The 19,852-nt window shown below is 41.0% G+C and overlaps 1 protein-coding gene across 7 annotated transcripts in view; it reads right to left on the reverse strand.

The window, feature by feature from the left end:
- Positions 1-19,852, reverse strand: part of CTTNBP2 (cortactin binding protein 2) — a 172,832-nt gene that overhangs the window by 40,091 nt on the left and 112,889 nt on the right. For all 7 annotated transcript variants that reach the window (XM_045041278.1, XM_045041286.1, XM_023240808.2 and 4 more), the window contains 3 exon segments: positions 15,587-15,841; positions 5,453-5,570; positions 760-1,035 (listed from right to left, as the gene is read on the reverse strand). In XM_045041278.1, the coding sequence (XP_044897213.1) occupies positions 760-1,035; positions 5,453-5,570; positions 15,587-15,841 (649 nt within the window).

Below are 19,852 nucleotides of genomic sequence, written 5' to 3' on the forward strand. Positions count from 1 at the left end.
CTTTTCTGTGTGACCTCAGGCCTACAAGGTGACCTCACCTTGTAACTAGTTATTTGTAGAATGAGTCTGTTGTAAGGACTTGTTGAGGTGCTGTGTATAAAGGGTCCAGCACAGTTCTGAAATAATGGCAGGTTCCCCAAAGATGTTAGTTCTCCTGGTTCAAGAGGAAACAAACTAACCAGAGACATTTATAGAGCACTTACTATGCTCACCAGAAAGTAAATCTTACAAGTTCTTCCGAGTCTGTTTCATAGTGCCTATCAAACAGAAACAAGCAGTTATCACCCTCACTCATCCCATGTGGGAGCTTTGATCAGATCTTCAATGAATAGGGCTTCTTCCAACTCTAGACTTCACTAGGACTCCTGTCCTGGAAGTAAGGTGTTCGTGTAGTACAAGCCCTGGCCCAGCCCAGGTACAAATCTGGAGCTGTGTTCAGAACCTGTGCACCAGCAAGCAGCTACAAAGTGGTTTGTTTCTTGCATTTATCAAAACAGCAAGTGGAATCACAAACCTCATCAAGGGCTTTCTTGTTCTTTACTCTCTGAGTATTATCTGAGGTATGAAAGCATTTTTTATACTAACAGGCAACATTATGTAATGGCCGCATTGTGAATAATCAAGTTTTTTAGCACCAGCAGCTGCCACAAGTGAGCTCTCATTGTATTTAATCAGTGAACCAAGGATCAGGTTATGGAGCTCATAAACATAAATAAACCCAGAAATTTAACTTTCTCTCCATCACAGGATTGCTGATACCTAGCATGATGGATCGTACACTGCTTGTCCCGAGGCCAATGCTGGAGTCAGTGGTGTTATTAAATGTCACATCTTCCAGACTCCACCATCCATCAGATGAGATTGCTTGGAAATGATTTGTCAGAGCTTGACTCACTGCTTTTGAAAAATCATCCCATGATGTCTGTTTGCGGATATTTAAAGCACATATTGTGTTTTCGCATTCAAAGTCATCGGAACCATAGCTGCCTGGTTCATTCTCACCCACTGAAATCCTTAAGGGTATTTTAAGAGCATCTGTTGGAAGAATAAAAGAATTAAGGGGAAAAATCTTGATAGGAAAAAGCAGCAAAACTTATATAAAACAAGCAGATATGAACATTTTAAAAACAAAGCAAAGGGCAGCTCTCATGTTTCTTTAGATACTATCAACCGAAAGTTCTCCTACTGGAGTAAACTGGTCTCCCAAACTCTTCACAGCTTCTTTGGAACCATGTTGCTTGAAATATTTGTCTTTCCTTGTATCTTTGGCCTTTTGTACTTCATTGACTCTTCCCTTCAGCAAGACTCTCAAGTTCTTTAAAAAAAAAATCTGAGAAAATGAGAGCCCTCTCTTGACCCTAAATTCTCTATATTGCCCTTTCTCCTCACCTACGTTGATAACATCATAAATAAGGCAGGTTCCAGTTGTAGAAGTCACTGTGCTTAGGATAGTGGCTTTGGACTCCTACAGACCTTGGTCTAAGCCTCAGGGTCAGCCTCCTACTAGCCCTGTGTACTGATCTCTCTATACCCCAATTCCTTCTACAAAATGTTAGGAATGTGCTATTAAATTATTATGAAGACTCAGTGAACACATGTTTGAAATGAGTTTAACACACTAACGGTTATGTGGTAAATACTGGTATTTAGTAAATAGTAAACAGTGCAGTCGAAGCTTTTTAAATGATCTTTCCAATCTCTGTGACACCAACTGACTGAGGCCCCACCGAGCTATGCAGCACCCCATGCACTCCAGTTCTCACGAACTGAATTACGTGCTCACCAAGAGTCACTTGTGTTTATTCCCTAGTCTTTTATGTCTGTCGAACTCATTACTGTAATTACTAAATTAAATATTCCATAAACTGATGAAATGACTTACTCTTCCTATAAAATTGAAGTTGGACACTTTAGAGACACTGAACAAAGGAGGTGCTAAAAAAAAAAGTTGGGGCGCCTGGGTGGCTCAGTCGGTTAAGCGTCCGACTTCGGCTCAGGTCATGATCTCACGGTTTGTGGGTTCGAGCCCTCCATCGGGCTCTGTGCTGACAGCTCAGAGCCTGGAGCCTGTTTCAGATTCTGTGTCTCCCTCTCTCTCTGCTCCACCCCCATTCCTGCTCTGTCTCCCTCTGTCTCAAAAATAAGCAAACATTTAAAAAAAATAAAATAAAATAAAAAAGTCACCTAAGGAGGTATGGATTAGACAACTACATAAAGCTAGAAAAGATTATCTTTGGGGTGCCTGGGTGGTTCTTGGTTTCACATCAGGTCATGATCTCACAGTTCATGAGTTTGAGCCCCATCGGGCTCTGAACAGTGCAGAGCCTGCCTGGGATTCTCTCTCTCTCTCCCTCGCTCTCTGCCCCTCTTACTCACTTTTGCTCTCTCAAACTAAATAAATAAACTTAAAAAAAAAGAAAGAAAAAAATTATCTTAATTTTTTTTTAAAGTTTATTTATTTTGGGTAGAGATTGAGCAGGGGAGGAGCAGAGAGAGAGGAAGAGAGAGAGAATCCCAAGCAGGCTCTGCACTGTCAGTGCAGAGTCCCACAAGGAGCTCAAACTCATGAATCACACCTGAGCAGAAAGGAAGAGTTGGACACTTAACCAACTGACCACCCAGGTGCCCTGAAAAAAAAGATCTTAAGTCCTCAAACACTAGAAATCACAGATGAAGCATAAATGTGTGGTTTGTTCAAATAAGAATATGTGCTATTTCTATTAGCAAAACCATTGTCAAGTAAAAACCTTTACCTAAAAATTGATGGAAGAAATCCCTGTATGTTAAAGTTAACACAAAATGTTTAAAATGTATGTTTTTATGATTCCCTTCTTCAACTGGCTTTTTCTATTAACCAACTACTAGATTAGTTTATTTTCCAATTATCAATAATTCTCGGGGCACCTATCAGTTGATTGAGCATCCAGTTCTTGGTTTCGGCTCAGGTCACAGTTTGAGAGTTCGAGCCCTGTACTGGGCTCTGTGCTGACTGTATGTATGCAGCCTGCTTGGGATTCTGTCTCCCTCTCTCTGCCCCTCCTCCGCTTGCTCTCTACCTCTCTCCCAAAATAATGTTAATAAATTTAATACGTTAAAATAAACGTTAAAAAATTTAATTATCAGTTCTCATCAATAGCATATGACACAACTGATCTCTCCCTGTTCTCTGATATGCTCCTGCACGATTCCCTCATGCCTCCCTGGTCGCTCTTTTATGTTGTTCCTTTGCTGGTCCCTTCACATTTTCCATTTTCTTAATGATAGAGTGTTGCAAGGCTCCTTTCTCTTACTTTTTCTGTCTGTGTTCACTTCCTTAGTGATCTCATCCAGTCCCATGACTTTAAATATCATCTATAAACTGCTGACTCTCAGATTTATGTATCCAGCTCATACTCGTCTCTGGAATTCCTGCTGACTCGGCATCTCGACACAGATATCCTAACAGACATCTCCAATTCATAATTCCAAAACGGAACTCCTGATCTTCAGTAGCAAAATCTGCTTCACCCACAGCTTTCCCACCGCCCCCCGCACTTTGACAGGTGATGGCCACTCACTCCATCCTGCCAACTATTCAGGCTGAATACCTTGGGGTTATCCACAAATCCCTTCTCTCTCTCATACTGCAGGTTCAATCCATCAGGAAGTTCCACTGGCTCCACCTTCAGCTGTATCCAGAACCCAACCACCTTCCACCACCTCATCTGCAACAATCCTGGATTGAGCCGTCACTGTCCTCTCTCACTGGAAGACAACGCCAAGGGCCTAACACGTCTCCCTGCCTCCGCCTGTGACTTCCTACGTCTACTCTCAACAAAGCAGCCACAGATACTATGGAAATGTACATCAGATCCCATCACTCCGAAGCTCGAGCACTGAGATGGTTACCTTACAATGACCTACAAATTTCAGCCAGATCAGACCTCCACCCCCATCCCTTCTTGTAACTTCTCTCTCCTCGCTCATTCAAAACCAGCACTCTGCCCTCCTCACAGTTCCTCAGACATAGCAGGTATGCTCCTGCTTGAGGACCTCTGTCCACCTGATGATGTTCTCCCTGGAAATCTCTTACCTGAGGTATCGACATCGTTGCTCTGCTCACCCCCTTCAAGTGTTTGCTTCAATGTCTTACAAGGGGGCTCTTCTGACCATTATTTTAAAAACTGAAACCCAGGGGCTCCTGAGTGGCTGACACTTAGTTTCAGCTCAGGTCATAATCTCACGGTTTCATGGGTTCAAGCCCCACATCAGGCTCTGTGCTGGTAGTGTGGAGCCTGCTTCGGATTTTCTCTCTCCCTGCCCCTCCCCAACTCACACACTCTCTCAAAATAAATAAATAAACTTAAAAAAAAAAAACACACAAAACCCAAGCTGAAACCCATCCTCATATGCCCAACCCTCCCTTAGTCTTTTCTGTAGCACATATCCCTGTCTCACATACCATATAATGAATTACTACTTATGTTTATTGTTCATTTTCTGTCTCAATGTCAGAATGTAAGGTAAAAACAAATTATTGATACAGTTAGCTGATTGGATGGATTGATAATCTCGATAGAAGAAGCCATAATATTTTGTACAATCTGAAACTCCATATTCCATAAACCCACATGTGAACCTTTCAGAACATGTCCTGAGGAGTATACATTCTTAGAGCTGGAAGAGACCCAAAAGATCATCCATTACCTTCACAGACAGGTAGGCAACCAGGGGTTGAGAGATAACCAACTTGCCTACATTCATCTGATCAGCTGATGGCAAAGTACCCAGCCATGACTCTTCATACCCTATTAGTCTCATGTCTTAGAGACACAATCTAAGTCAGAAGAGCAATAGTTATTTAAATACTGTCCAAGGTCATTAAAATACAATGAGGATCTAGCATTATTCTATTTAAGATTTTTTAAAATGTTTTTTATTTACTTTGAGAGACAGAGAGAGTGAGCGAGCAGGAGCAGGGGAGGGACAGAGGCAGGGGGAGAGAGTGGGGGAGAGAGAGAGGGGGAAAGAGGGAGGGAGGGAGAGAGAGAGGGGGAGAGAGGGATGGAGGGGGAGAGAGGGGAGAGAGGGAGGGTGGGAGGGAGAGAGAGAGAGAATGAATCCCAAGCAGGTTCACACTGTTAGAGCAGAGCCCAATGTGGGGCTCAAACTCACAAACCATGAGATCATGACCTGAGCTGAAACCAAGAGCTGGAGGCTTAACTGACTGAGCCACACAGGTGCCCTAAAGATCTAGCATTATTTTAATAGCAACTAATTCTGCAAAAAGCCATTCTACATGGAAAAAAATAATTACCACATTTACAACCGATAAAATGTTTTTGTAGTTACTAGGGTTCAAAGAAGGCTGAGCAGAGAGTAAGAAAACTGTAGCTGGATTAATCTTTTCCCATCATGCCAGAGGTGCCAGCAGTGTGGGTGAAGAAGGCACCAAGCTGCAAATGGCACTCACTCAGATTCTCCAGCAGATGCTTGCAGTCATCAGTGGCGACATCGTGCGCGGTCCGATGGCACTTATCTTTTCTTTCTGGCTCAAGCCCTCCGTGCATACACAAGATTTCCAGGCAGTTCTAGAAAGGCAAGAGCTCTATTACATCATGTCCAAATGAATACACTCAAATGAAAAATCCAAGGGAAAAGTCATTTGCCTGTAACGAGCAAATCAGAAATTCTCTGCCAGACATCGTATTTCAATTCCAGCAATCCAAATACACACATTAATCTACACACTGGCTCAAAATGGAAAGCAAAGAGTGTGCTTCATTCAAATGTGAATCACAGGACCAAAACACTGCTCCACAGAACAGCCTCTTAGGTTTCAAGAGAAAAAGAACAGATTACTAATCATTCATGCTGCAGAATGAAATTAAGAAAGACATTGGCTTCAGCAGACGGTATCCTTTTATGGTAATTTGGCAATATAAAGCCAAAAGACTTTGCTATAGGTGGGTGCTCCATGCTGTATTCTAGACAATGAACTGTTTCCCTAGTCATGTAAGTGCAGGGTTCCCATTGTAACAACTCTTGCCTCACGGTCCTCACAAGCACATTTATAACTGAGATCTTACACTCTTATTTTTTTATATGAAAAATATGAACACCATGTTGATTGAGTTTTTAGAAAAACATTCCCAATATATTGAAGTTATGTGCTCTCTCTTTTTCAGCTCTTTCTTCTATGTTGCTTCAGGAAGTCCCCATCAAAAAGTATCAGTAACCTATGAACTGAAAACTCTTAGTTCTCCAAAATTTTTCAAAACAAAGTAAAGACAATATATGTACAAACATTTTCAAGTAAATAACTGCACAGCAAGAAATAACATCAAGATATTTATTAAGGACCTCTGCTATATCAACTTTTACTACTTGATGATTTGTTTACTTATTTCCCACCAGAATAAGCACAGAACTGAATAGAACAGAAACCATAAAAGGAAACAAACAACAAAACAAGCAATATCCTTCTCATCTCTCCCCTGCAAACATGCGTTCGCACGCGCGCGTGCACACACACACACACGCTTTGGGCTGATTTCACTTCTGACAACAGTAAACCAGGTAGTCTGAAAGTCTACGGATTTTGCTGTAAAACATCACTTTTCTATTTTATAAAACACAAAACACACTTTTCCCTTCCTTTATGTAAATATTTTTATTGGCATACACTATCCTCATAGAAAAGTACAAAAGCTTGAAGGAGTATCACAAAATGAATATAACTATGTAAGGAGCACTCTGGAAGCCTTCTGTATGTTTCATCTAAATCACTAGCCCCACCCTTCTCCCCCTCGGGTAACTCCTAGGATGATTTCTAATATCAGAGACTGGTTTATCCAGTTTATAAACTTAATATAATTGGAATCACACTGCAGTTTCACTTTTATATTTGGCTTTTCATTCAACATAATGTCTATAAAATTCATCCATATGCTGGGACTAAGCATAGTTTATTCTTCTTTTAAAAAATTACTGTGGGATATATGAACGTACCACAATTTACTTGTTAATGGACATCTGGGCTCCACTATGGACATTCTAGTACACATCCTTTGATAGACATATGTACACATTTCTGTTGGATCTATGTACATAGTTAGACTGTTGGGTCACAGGATATGCATATGTTGCTCTAGGTCAGTATATACTGCAAAGAGCTTTTAATAAGTGGCTATACTAAACTCCACTCCCACCGGGAGTATGTGTGAGTTCCAGATGCTTCATATTGCCCCCAAACACACTTTATACATGAATTCATAAAGAAGTACAGAAAATCCCCTAAAGGTCAAAGAGAGAGAGAGAGAGAGAGAGAGAGAGAGAGAGAGAGAGAGAGAAAACTAAACCACAAATTAAGTGAAATTTGAATAGGAAGCCAGTGCTGGTCTGAGGGCAAAGCTAATGTAGGCAATCTTTTCAGATGCTGGGGAGATGGGAGAGTAGGTCTTTGGACCTCTAAAATGGAGGAGTTGAACCAGAGGTATGCCTGCAAAGGGAGTGGACAAGAACATTGGTTTCTCACTGCCCCTGCTTAGGTTGGAGGGATCTCGTCTAAAAATTGTAATCGAAGTCTGTTTTTCATAGGTGGGTCTGGGGTTCAAGTTCAAAAACTCCCTAAGACAAGAAATGAGCTCAAAACAAAGTCAAATATATAAACAACAGTTCTTATCAAACTGTTATGACTAATATGTATAATACCAGCAAATGCATCTGATAGTAAATGAGAAATTCAGAAATGTTGATTTAGAAATTAATTTTAATGAGAAATTAAGTAGGATGCAATCTGAGCACTAATCTTTGTGAATTCCCAGATAAGAGATAAAAATGATACATTTATTATGCAAGTTAGTACTTGCAACAAAAGCAGGTAAGAGTCAAAACAGACCCGGATCCTAATTCTGCCAATATAAATGATTTTATCTATGCTTTTGCTAAATCATTTAACATTTTTCTGTTTCAGTTTCCTTATCTTTATTTAAATATCTAGACTTCATATAGCTGTTATGTGACTTAATGGAAAAGATGCATAAAAAGCTCACATTCTTGGCATGCACTAAGCTCTCAATATTTATTAGCTGCTGTTATTATTATAATCAATGTAATAATCACCAGTTAGAAATATTCAATTAAATGGTGAGGAATTACAGCACATCAACAAATGTCACTGATATCAATATAATTCTAGGTGATGCTACTTCAAATTATAAAGGGAAATAATAAAGGATTCAACCAAAATTCCTTTGTTAGTTAATTTATTTTTTGAGAGAGAGAGGGAGCAGGGGAGGGGTGGGGAGGGGCAGAGAGAGAGGAAGAGAGAATCTCAATCAGGCTCCACACTGTCAGCACAGAACCTGATGTGGGGCTCAAACTCACGAACCATGAGATCATGACCTGAGCCTAAATCAAGAGTCAGATGTTAACCAGCTGAGCCACCCAGGCTCTCCTCAACCAAAATCTTGAAGATTCTTTTACCTCAGACCTTCAAAGTGGGTTGTATATAGTTTTTATTCTACTCAGGTAGGTCAGTGGGCAAGAATATAAGCAGTGACTTTCTCTATGAGGAAGATGTCGGTCCCCATGAGGATAGCAGGAGATGCATATCCAAACCCATTACAAGTGTGAATTCTATGCCATGCTGGCTCCATGGGGAACACGAAGAGGTTGAAAGCCTCCACCCAAATGACACTTTACAAGCACCACCACAGCAATTACTTGAGTGCATAGTAAGTTCCAGGCACAGTTCCAACACTTTGCAAGTACCTAGTGCTCACTAATCCCCACAACTTTAAGGAAGAGGAACTAAGCACTCTACCAGGTGCTCTGTTAGAATTGAGGGTGGGAACTATGAGTAAGGTAACAGTTCTGCTTCTCATGGAGGACCACAGGGTGTAATACAGTCATGGGGAGAATGGCACTGAGGTGATGTCCCAAGTTGTACTATGTGGAAAAGGAGGGAAAAGTGGAGAAAGGAATCTAAGCTCTCTCCGTGATGGACACCATTTGTGAAGAGGATAAATGCTATGATGCCAGTCACTGCTACTGGAGAGTAGCAGAGGGAGTCCCAGGGGCCTAAACCAGGCAAGAGGTTCTACCCAAGTGATGTTGAGCAAGAGATCTGGATGAATGGATTTAAGCTAAAGTTCTACTAATTATGATAGGATACATCTGTTATAAAAGAGACTTTAAAAAGCAGTGGTTTAAGCTTAATCTTTCCACTCACATCCCACTTGCCAGAACATAGGTAGGTGGACTCATTACCTGCAATGGAGGCTGGAGAATGTGGTCTTTATTTTGGGTGGTCATGGGTCCAGAACTCTGCAGGATCATCATAGGGGAAGGGGAAAGGTGATGTTGAGGGTCAATTACCCATCTCTGTCATGATCCTTGAAGGAGAGTGGAGAAGCAAGGTAGAAGTGCCAGGGAGACTAAGTAGAAACCCAGGTCCAAAGAGCTTGATATACTACCAAAGTCAAGGAAGGGAGCTGGGAATCTGACATTGGGCAGAGGGAGGGAGAGCACAAGCAATCTGCAAATGCACAGGTGGGCCAGTGTGGGTGCTGGGAACACCCTTGGGCTGTGGGTGTGCCCACTGCCTTACCAGGCAGGGGAGTGGGAGGCTGTTAAAATAGGAAATAAGCAAGAAGGTAAATTTAGGGGAGAGTGCCCAAAGATGAAGACAATCAGAGTTAGCTGTGAAGGGCTGAGTTGGCATGAAGGTATGTTTTCTGTAGGCATAAGGATATGCTCAGGTAGCAAAGTGCCATGACAAGCTTGATTCTGAAAAGCAACTGGTGCATTTGGAAGATAAACTGGAAAGGAGGGTGATAGCAAGATCGGTAAGAAAGAACTGTAATAACAGTCCATTCACTCATCAATTCAGCAAATACTCAGTACTTGCAGGCCAGAGACTCTGCTGGACACAGTGCATACAAAGATGAAAAGTGATTTTTTTGGGAGGAGGTGGAAAGAGAGACAGGCATGCAAATAATTAAAGTACAAGCACTCTAAGTGAAGTGTGGAAAGGTGCCCTGGGAACACCTAGCTTCTGGAAGCCTGGATTTAAGCTGAGAGGTTTTCCAGGCAGGGAAGGGTCAGGACAGGAGAAGAGGCCATTTGAGGTAAAGGGAACAGCAGACACAAAGACAGGGAGAGAAGAAAGAGCACACAATGTTTGCACAGCAGCCCAGCAGTGCCTGCTTAGAGCACAGAACACATTAGGGGAGGAGACAGGAAGTGTCTCTGTGGAGTGAACTGAGTCCAGATCAGGAAGGGACTTGTCTGTCATCATAAAAACCTAGCACTTATCCTGGAGGTGATAGAGCCTTGGAAAGATGCTGAGCAGGGAAATTACATGAGCAAGTTCCCCTGTCTGAAAGGCCCCTCTCATGGCAGGCTAACGGAGTAGAGAGACGGCAGATGAGGAGACTGGCGGAGTCTGCACAAACTCGGACAGTGGACGAGGAGGGCTCCCCCAGGGTAGTGCCCACAAGATACAGAGGAGGCGACATATTCAAAATTCACTTGTGAAGGAAAAAAATCTGGAGTTGTACCAATCATCTAAGTTCATTAAGTTAGTAAAAAGATGGAGCAAGTAAACACAAATGCCAGGTGATGGTGCTGCATTAAGAAAGAAGGGATGTAGCAGACTGGAGGAGGACAAACATGGCAACCCGGTGACGCAGCCACGTGGAGCTGCGTGATGGAAGCAAACATGAATATGATGGTCAGTAGGGTTACCATACAACTGCCCAAACTGGTGCACCTGCAAGAGTAAAAAGGGGGCACTATTAATAATTACACTAGGATGACAGGCATAAATGGCGAGTGTACTGGGCGAAGGAACTTTGCTGCTCTACCTATCAGCCCTGCAAACTGTGTCCCTCCTGAATAAGACCTTATTGGATAAAATCAGAAAATGAGTAGGTAGGGCTAAAGATAACATTTTGGAATTTCTATAGATTATAACTGGGATCATTCAAGGAAAAAGGTACAAAGTGCGAGGAACAAAAGGGTCAAAACCCAGATCCATGAAAGATGTTAGTGGAAAACACAGAAGAGTCCATGTCTCAGGTGAGGGGTGGAGCAGGACTCTGGTTGGCTAATTTAGATTAGAATCCTTTCGGGGTGCCTGGGTGGCTCAGTCGGTTAAGGGTCCAACTCTTGATCTCGGCTCAGGTAACGATCTCTTGGTTCATCAGATCCAGCTCCACATTAGGCTCTGTGCTGATAGGGCAGAGCCTGCTTAGGATTCTCTCTCTGCTCCTCCTTCACTCGTGCTCCCCCTCTCTCTCTCTAAAAATAAAGAAACTTAAAAAAATAAAAATAAAATAATTCTTTAGGATCCTATCAGTTAATCCATCCTGCTCAAATTAAGCAAGGACGCAATACTCTGCACTGAACATTCTAGAATAAATGTCAAAAAATAACAGCGTTCCCTTTGTTTACCAACAGCTGAGTCAGTCTGGCTTTTCCAAAAATGTTTTTATAAAAGTTAAGGGGAAAAAAGGAAATAATCATGGAGAATTAAAAACACAAAAACAGATTCCAAAGAACAGATTTCTACTTATCATGAACAACATTCTAGCTCCAAAGAGTTGGTCCAACTTCATAGATATCTTATCTTTCTCCTCTCCTAGCCAGCTACTCAACCACATGTGACAAAGAAGAAATTAGTGACTCCTATCATCTTTTTCTCTGCAGCCATGACCCAAGAAAAGGGAATCTAAATCTTGGGGCCCCATGTGGGCCTCTATACTTGAGACACACACCTCATCCAGACCACCCAGACGGGATGGATACTACTGTGTGAGAGGAAATGCCTGATGCTCTCTGGCTAAATGTATCAGGCACAACAGAATCCTAATACAATATAAGAATGGCCTAAAGATGGTAACACAAGGTCCACTGCCTGACCAGAGGACAGCAGGCTTGTTCATCCTACAAGATGCTGGAAATAAATGTCTGGAAGACAGGCAAAAAAACAAAACAAAACAAAAAAAAACAGGTGTGGAGATTCATGAGTTCAAGCCATGCGATAGGCTCTTTGCTGACAGCTGGGAGCCTGGAGCCTGTTTCAGATTCTGTGTCTCCCTCTCTCTCTGCCCCTCCCCCACTCAGGCTCTGTCTCTGTCTTTCTCTCTCTCAAAAATAATTATTTAAAAAATTTAAAAAAATATATAGGACCAGCCAATTGTAAATGGAGTGTGGGAATTGCTTACAGTTAAACAAAAGAGAAAACCTGGTCATCGAGTTGGAGGGGCAGTGAGGAAGGGGCAGTGTTCTGGAAGCAGAGGAAGGAGTCTGCATGAATAGTAAACATGTTAACCCAGAGAGACTAAGAGCCTGAGTGACAGGAAGCTACCAGCTTTGGTAATACACATAAACTAGAATTATAATTGGGAGGACAAACACAGTCCTCCCAAATAATCTCATTGTATGGGAACCTCAACAACAGAGATACCAAATTCATAAAATGTTCCTAATAGGTTTTACTTGACATGTAAAGGGCTCATGACACCAGACAGTTTCACTAAGAATTCTTCTTTCTATTTGCCCTGAGATGAAAACAAAGGTTTGTGCTCAGTGATTAGTCACAGGCCAGCTTTAGAGAGAGGTACTCCTATTACCAAACACTAGATAGTGATTTGCGTAAATTGCTTAACCACTGGGAGAAAGACCAAGGACTAAAGTGGGAAAAGCACTGATTGGGGAATCTGATCTTCCGTGAACTGATCTTAGGACATTAGGTATACTATCTTCCGAGACTTGATTTTTTCATCTGCAAAATGAAGGGGTTGGCCTGGGTGAGGTATGTCCCTTTGAGCTGTGAAATCCCACAGTTCTTTACTGAATGGCACAAGAAAACTGAAGTCATCTTCTTGGGTAATGACATACTATTACCTTACGTAGCTCGGACACATATATGCTGCTCTACAGAGGAAAAATATTCATTTTTTAATCTACTGTGGTCATGATAGAATCTTTCACCTACATGATGATTAACTCAGAATTGTAATTAATTTTTTCAGAAAATTAGTCTTAGCAACTAGTTGCAAATGAATTACCTCTCTGGTGAACTATCTCGGTCAGGATATGAACACTGTATCAGGCCAACGATGCAAAAGTACTTTCTAATACCTTTGATTAGGAAGGAAGGCAGCATGGTACAGTGTGAAGATAATGAAATCAGGCAATCTGGGCTTCATTCCCAACTTCTCTCTACTACTCCCTCCAGGGTTTAAATGTCCTAATCATAAAATGAAGAGGCTAGACTGGAAGATGAAATATCCATTCCAGGGCTAAAAAAAAAAAAAAATCATTTTAATCTATGATTTTACTCAGCAGTGTGTGAATGTTGTCAGTCATGATCACTTTTAAAAACCTCTCTTTAAAAATTTATCTTATGCCTCTTAAAGAGAATACAGGAGGAGTCTATGAGAGAAAGTGTCCTCTTCCCCTTTGCTCAACAATGACCAAGTATCTACATGCACCAGGGGCCTGGGGATCCATGAAGATACCATCCTTGATCACAAAAAGCAGCAGGACTAATAAGGAGTTCATAATAAAGGAGTTGAGCAGCAACACAAGTGCCCTACCCTGCAGGGTAACTCACCCTAGGGAGTGGTTTTTCTCTCTCTGCCTAGCTTGAGAGGCTCAGCAGCTGAACATTCTGGATCAGTGATGCTCAGGTTTTCTTTTGTTGGCTTTTTTTTTTTTTTTTTTTTTTGCCTTCAGGTTGTGTGTGTGCACAACCCCACTATCAGTAGCACCTTGCATTATCTTCGATTTCCTTGAGGGGGTGGAAAGAGGTTGAAAACTCCTTCAATGCACCCTTCCACCATCAAATGAGATTCATGGTCTTAGATTAACGGTGCATTTTCAAATGAAAACTTTTCACATTTCACATCTTTGTCTCTTAAAAACTTTGATGTCATATGTACTGCATCCCATTCAAATCAAGACACGTCTATCAAGTTCACAAAATTATTGTACTTTTTGTTAAAGCATGAAATGGAACAAAACTAACAAGCAATACCTCCACAATGAACTAAATCATGCCTTTTTCTCACTTAAAAAAAAAAAAAAAGAGGCCCAAAGTGAACAGCTTCTGTTCTAGATCATAATAACAGGAAGTTACCCAACCAGGAGCTCCAAATGCAATTTCTAGCTATTCCCAGAGATCTCCATCTGGATGAACCTCTCACAGCACTTAAATCCAGCATGTCTAAACCCACGTTCTATCTTGTTAATCACAATGACGCCTCTTCTCTTTCCAGGAATGTCATTGTTCCCCTTCGTGTCAGCTCCCTCTTTTCCTGCATCTCATCTGTCTTCAATCCATGGACATTTGTGGTCTGTAATGTGTTTCATTATTTCTACCACTCTCTTCATCTTTCACCTAGTCTCTCTCCCTGCCGCCAATTGTTTCATAACATAATCTTCTTTAAGTTGTTGCTAAAGTAATCATTCAAACTATAGAGCTGATTGTTTTGCTCCTTTGTACAAGACCTTTCAATAAAGCCCCAAAACTCCTTAAAATGTCACTGAAGCCCATGCCATCCCAGGAAGCTCCCAGTCCCATCTTACTTCTCACTACCCCTCATCAGCTCAGCCAGTGTTCAGCCCACTTCCCTGCTCCCCATCTCTGTTCCCGCTGCTCCCAGATCTCAACTACTCTCCAATCTCAGTAATGAGTGGCAAAGTTAACCCCCCCTTGCAAGGCCCAAATCACTTCCATTGCCTCCAGAAACAGCCATTTCTGAGCCTAACATCCCTGAAACTCTGCTTCTTGAAATACGTACATTGTCTTTTTTCAAAAAACAAAATAAAATTTGCATTTTTATAGTGTTCCAAGCACATGTCCATTACCATTGTTTTAATTTTTTGTGTTCTCTTATCCTACACTTGTCTTGTATCCTATACTCTTGCCACTGAACTAGCAGTTAGCTAATGGTATAAATATCCCTGCAAATATTAGCTTACACAGTGCCTTGCACTCAGGAGTTTCCTAATAGCTTTCTATTGCTAAACTATATTATCGCTAAACTGATCAAAACAGAAAAAAAAGAAACATGAGTGAATGGCATACTATATTGTTTTCTTAATAATCAGTATCACTTTCTACTCTGATGAGTGAAATCTCGAGCTCCCTCTTACCTACCAGTAAAACAGCACTGGAAGGATGTAAATGAGGCAGTTCAGAGTCAAGGGCATGCATTTCAGTCTTGGCCCTCACTCTAACTAGTACCAAGGCCTTGGCCTTTGAATCAAACAATCCAGTACACTAAATCAACACCAAACTCTTTCTCCTAATTTTACAAGACATAAAAAAAAATTAAATAAATTTCTGAAATTACTCCCACATTTGTTAAAAAACTCCAAGTACAATTTTTTGAAAAAGTCTCATATATGGTTGACTGTAAATACTACTGGACAGAAAAAAATTCAGTTCATATTGGTAGCTGATCATCTCTTGCAATGGTTTTCACTCAGTTTCCAATCATTCCATTGAAATGCATTCAGTCAATAGCAGACAATGTTGTCACTTATCAAGTTACAACTATGCAATGAGGCCAGCGGCCATGAGACACACCTTAAAACCTTTTGAAGCAGCAATATGGGCAGCGGTCCAGCCTTCTCTGTCAGCGTGGTTAATAAGTTCTGCAGGAACAACAGGCTTGGATGTGCCTTCAGGACTCTCTTCTCCTTGATCCAAGTCAAAGACAACTGACTCAGACTCTTCCTCATGCAAAGAGTTTCTGCAAGCTGGTGCTCTATGGTACATAAGAAGCTTGAGGCTGTCCACATTACCAGTGTCTACAGCTGCGTGAACTGGTGTCCAGCCATCCTGAAGATAAAATGACCAGGAGGAAAGGATTGATTACAACGTTAACGTTGAGAACAGTGTTATTTAAAGTTCACCTCTAAATGTTCTTGGGCATGAACCACTGAGCTGGGAAAAGCAGGCATTCCAATCCTGAGTATCATTGATGAGCTGAGTCAAGTTCACTGACCTCTGTCAATTACCATATTTCTCAATGCTATGACTCATGTTTGTTGTTTTGTAAGACTTTCCACTTAACAGTTAACTATTTGGAGTGAACAGGTACTGTCCAGGCTGGTAACTATGGACTACATATGGCAAAACAAAATCTCTATATAGAATACAAAAGAGAATGAACTTTAGCATAAAGATTTTTAAAATTTATATCCAAGTAGGGTATTATTAGTAATGTACTAAATGAATGCTGCCATAATCCAGTTTTACTTATAGGGCAGAGTCCTAACTGGTGATCTTAAAGTTTTATGTCAATGATTCCTGAAGGAAAAATTCTAGATAATAAGGAAAAGGTAGACATATAGGAAAAACAAAGCCAAATAACCTCATGAGGTGTCTATGTGCCCCTATTGAGAGTTCTGGGATTGCAGCTAGAAACTGATAAATGCAAGCTTAGGAAATGTTTCAAGTAAAATTATTAGGCCCATTGTCTAGAATACATTACTGTGAAGCCTTTAGCATTGACTTAGCAGGTTGCTAGAGTTGTTAACTCAGAGCTCTTTCCTAAGGCAGTGGTTCTCAAGTGTAGTCACCAGACCAGCCAGCATCAGCGTCACCTGGGAATTTGTTAAAAATGAAAGTTGTTAAGCCTCAACCCAGACCTAATGAATGAGAAACTATGGAGGTAAGGCCCAGCAATTTGTGCTTTAACCAGCCCCCTGGGTTATTCGGACTCCCTGAAGCTTGACAAGCACTTTTCAAGTGAAAATCTTGGTTCTCTTTCAATCTCTCATTTTTATATAGGGTCTTCCTTTCACTCAAGTACCTGTTTTCATTACATTTTTAAGACTTTCATAAAAGAACAGAATTATTTTGGTGATTTGTTGTTTGGGCTTTATTTTCCTTTTGGCCTATTTTTTTTCATGTGGTATTTCATATTGCTATGTTAAAAATCTTTCAGTGAGCTAAAGCACACTTTTTTAAAATAATGGGGTAGAAGGCAGGAGAAAAACAGTAAGCGGTAACAAGGTATGTTTATAGTGAGTCATCTGATCATTTGCTAAAGCTTCCCTTGATAAAGTAGATTTTTCTCTGGTTCTGTACTTCATACCCATGAAGTTGACTTGGCTAAGACAAGATCACGGCTGTGCAGTAAATGGAATACCTTATAGTCCTTAAGCATACACCAGAGCTAGGTAAAGCATTTCATGGCTTGTTCTTTGTTGGGCTACAGACACCTTTATTTGGTTTTCAGCCTTAATTAGGCACCAGAGTATAAGTGCTCTTGACCTTCCCTAGTCAAATCTCTTGACTTTTTCCTAATTTTTACATTACAAAGGCTATGTAATCATTTCTGAAAAACTTTCAATTTACCATTCTCCTTTGATTTCTTATTAAAAGTCATAAGAAATAATTATTCCCTTAAGATCCTCTATCATTACTGTTTATCTCTGTATTTTGGAGCCTCTATACTTCTAATGATCATTAATTCAAAGGGATACATGCACCTCTATGTTTATAGCAGCATTATTTACAATAGCCAAGATATGGAAGCAGCCCAAGTGTCCATTGACTGATGAATGGATAAAGAAGTGAGATATATATATATGGAATATTAGTTAGCCATAAAAAATGAAATATTGCCATTTGCAATGTCATGGATGGAGCTTGAATATAATGTTACGTGAAATAAGTCAGAGAAAGACAAATACCATTTGATTTCACTCAAATGTGGAATTTAAGAAACAAAACAAATAAGCAAAGGGAAAAACAGAAGACAGAGACAAATCAAGAAACAGTCTTAACTACAGAGAACAAACCAGAGGGAGGTGGGTGGGGGGTGGGTTAAATAGATGATGGAGATTAAGTAAGGAGTGCACTTGCCATTAAAACAAAAACAAACAAAACCCACAGGATTTAAGGGTGATCTATAAATTAGATAATGCAGCTTTTTATTCTAGGAAATCTTAAGGATGTTTCCCATGAGAGGAATACACAACACAACCAATTCTCTATTAACAGAAGTAATCCAAGGTTCAGATAACCTTTGGAAATTGAATGTCTATACTTGTCTTTCATTAGGAACATAGGGTAGGATGGTGATTATTATACCTTAAATATTCTAGGAAGCTGCAAAAACAAAACTAAAGTAATTCCTGAGCCCAATGAAGAATGGATCATGATGGAAGTTCCATAACTCCTAAAGCTCACAGAGGGTCCCATCAGAGAAATGGATGTCAGTGTGCACAGGGCAGATTCCTTGGTCTTCAAGTGGTTCACAATGAGTTGATGAAGACAAATTTGGGAGGGCTGACTGAAAAGTTTGTTTCGAATGCATTTCTGTGTACATTTTCTGAGCCAAAAGTATCATCCAAGGACTCTTCCATGCATCAGACTCCAAAAGTCTGCAGTTTCTAAATCTCTTGGACTTTATCTGTGCACCTTGTATAGGAGATAACAGAACTGTGTGGGATGGAGTCAAGAGCGACTTGGGGTCTAGTGGATTTCTACACACAGTGCTTCTAGTTCTGAGGCAAATTAGACAATGACCCTGAACTCTGTGAGGTGCTGCATGATCTTAGCAATAACAAACATCAGTCAGAGGAAGAACAGTGAGCACAAATAACCCTCCTCTAAGTACTGACAATGGGCACTGTCTTGTGACAAAACTCCCTTTTGTTTGTACGTGTTACAACTGACTCCTACATTGTAATTGATGGTGATGGTGACCATGGGGACAGCTGACATTTGTTTACTGCTCACAATTCCCAGGGCACTTATACCAACTACCTTATGTAGATAAGCTAATTTCACTTTAATACCCTTAGACTCATTTTGTAGAGGGGTCACCCAAGGCACAGAGAAGTAACATACCTTGCCTAAGCTCACACAGCTGTGTGTAGGCATGGTCCAAGCCCAAAAAGGTTTGATTTCACAGCCTGATCTCTCAGGCAATATGCAGTAGTTTTATATCACCACCATTGTCACTACTGCAACAATTGATACTTCTGTGGCTCTTCATATGATGCATCCTGAAAATATATCTAGAATTGGACCAATCCCCACTGTTTCTACCCTTCAACCTTGATCCAAACCACCATTACTTTTTCCCTGGAGTAAAACAAGATTCCTACGGCTCTCTCTTCGCAGCTGCTCTGCCACTCCTACAGTTCATTCTCAAACCTGCAGCCAGAGTGACTCATAAAAATGAGTCAGTTCACGTCCTTGCTCTCTTCAAAGCTATCCATCCGACGCCCTTATTCCAAGTCCTTGCCAATGGCCCACAAGGCCCTTTGTGGTGGGCCTCTGGCCACAAAGATCTGCCTGCACTGCTCTCCTGCCTCAGTCCTGGTACCCTGCTCCCATCTCTTCATGGCGCACACCCTTGCTTCCTTCAGGTCTTGGCTCAACTGTCACATTTTCAACGAAGACTTTTCCCACCAACTCCTCTGAAGTAGTGCCGACCCCAGGCATTTCCATCTTCTAAACATCCAGCTACTATTTACTTACTTGTTTACTGTCACCCCTCCTGCCCCATGAGGATATAAGATCTCTGATGGCAGGGCTGTTTCACATCCTGCTGTCTCTTCTGTCCCTAGCATAGCTAGTGCTCAGGAAGTATTTGTTGAGTGAGTAAAAAGTACACCTCCATTATATCCCCTGATTCTGAAAACAGCCAGGATGCAGGTATTCAGTTTCCTATTTTACAGTGAATAATCTGAGGTTCAGAGGATAAAGGACCAGTTAAGCTACCAGACAAGGCTTTTCATTAGCAGATGCTCAACAGAAGTCAGAGGTCAGACACTGTCCATATCTGATATCCTAAAAGCAACACCAAGCAGCCTCTATTTTAGTAAAACT

The sequence above is a fragment of the Felis catus genome, chromosome A2 (genome assembly GCF_018350175.1).
Source record: "Felis catus isolate Fca126 chromosome A2, F.catus_Fca126_mat1.0, whole genome shotgun sequence".
Lineage (NCBI taxonomy): Eukaryota > Metazoa > Chordata > Mammalia > Carnivora > Felidae > Felis > Felis catus.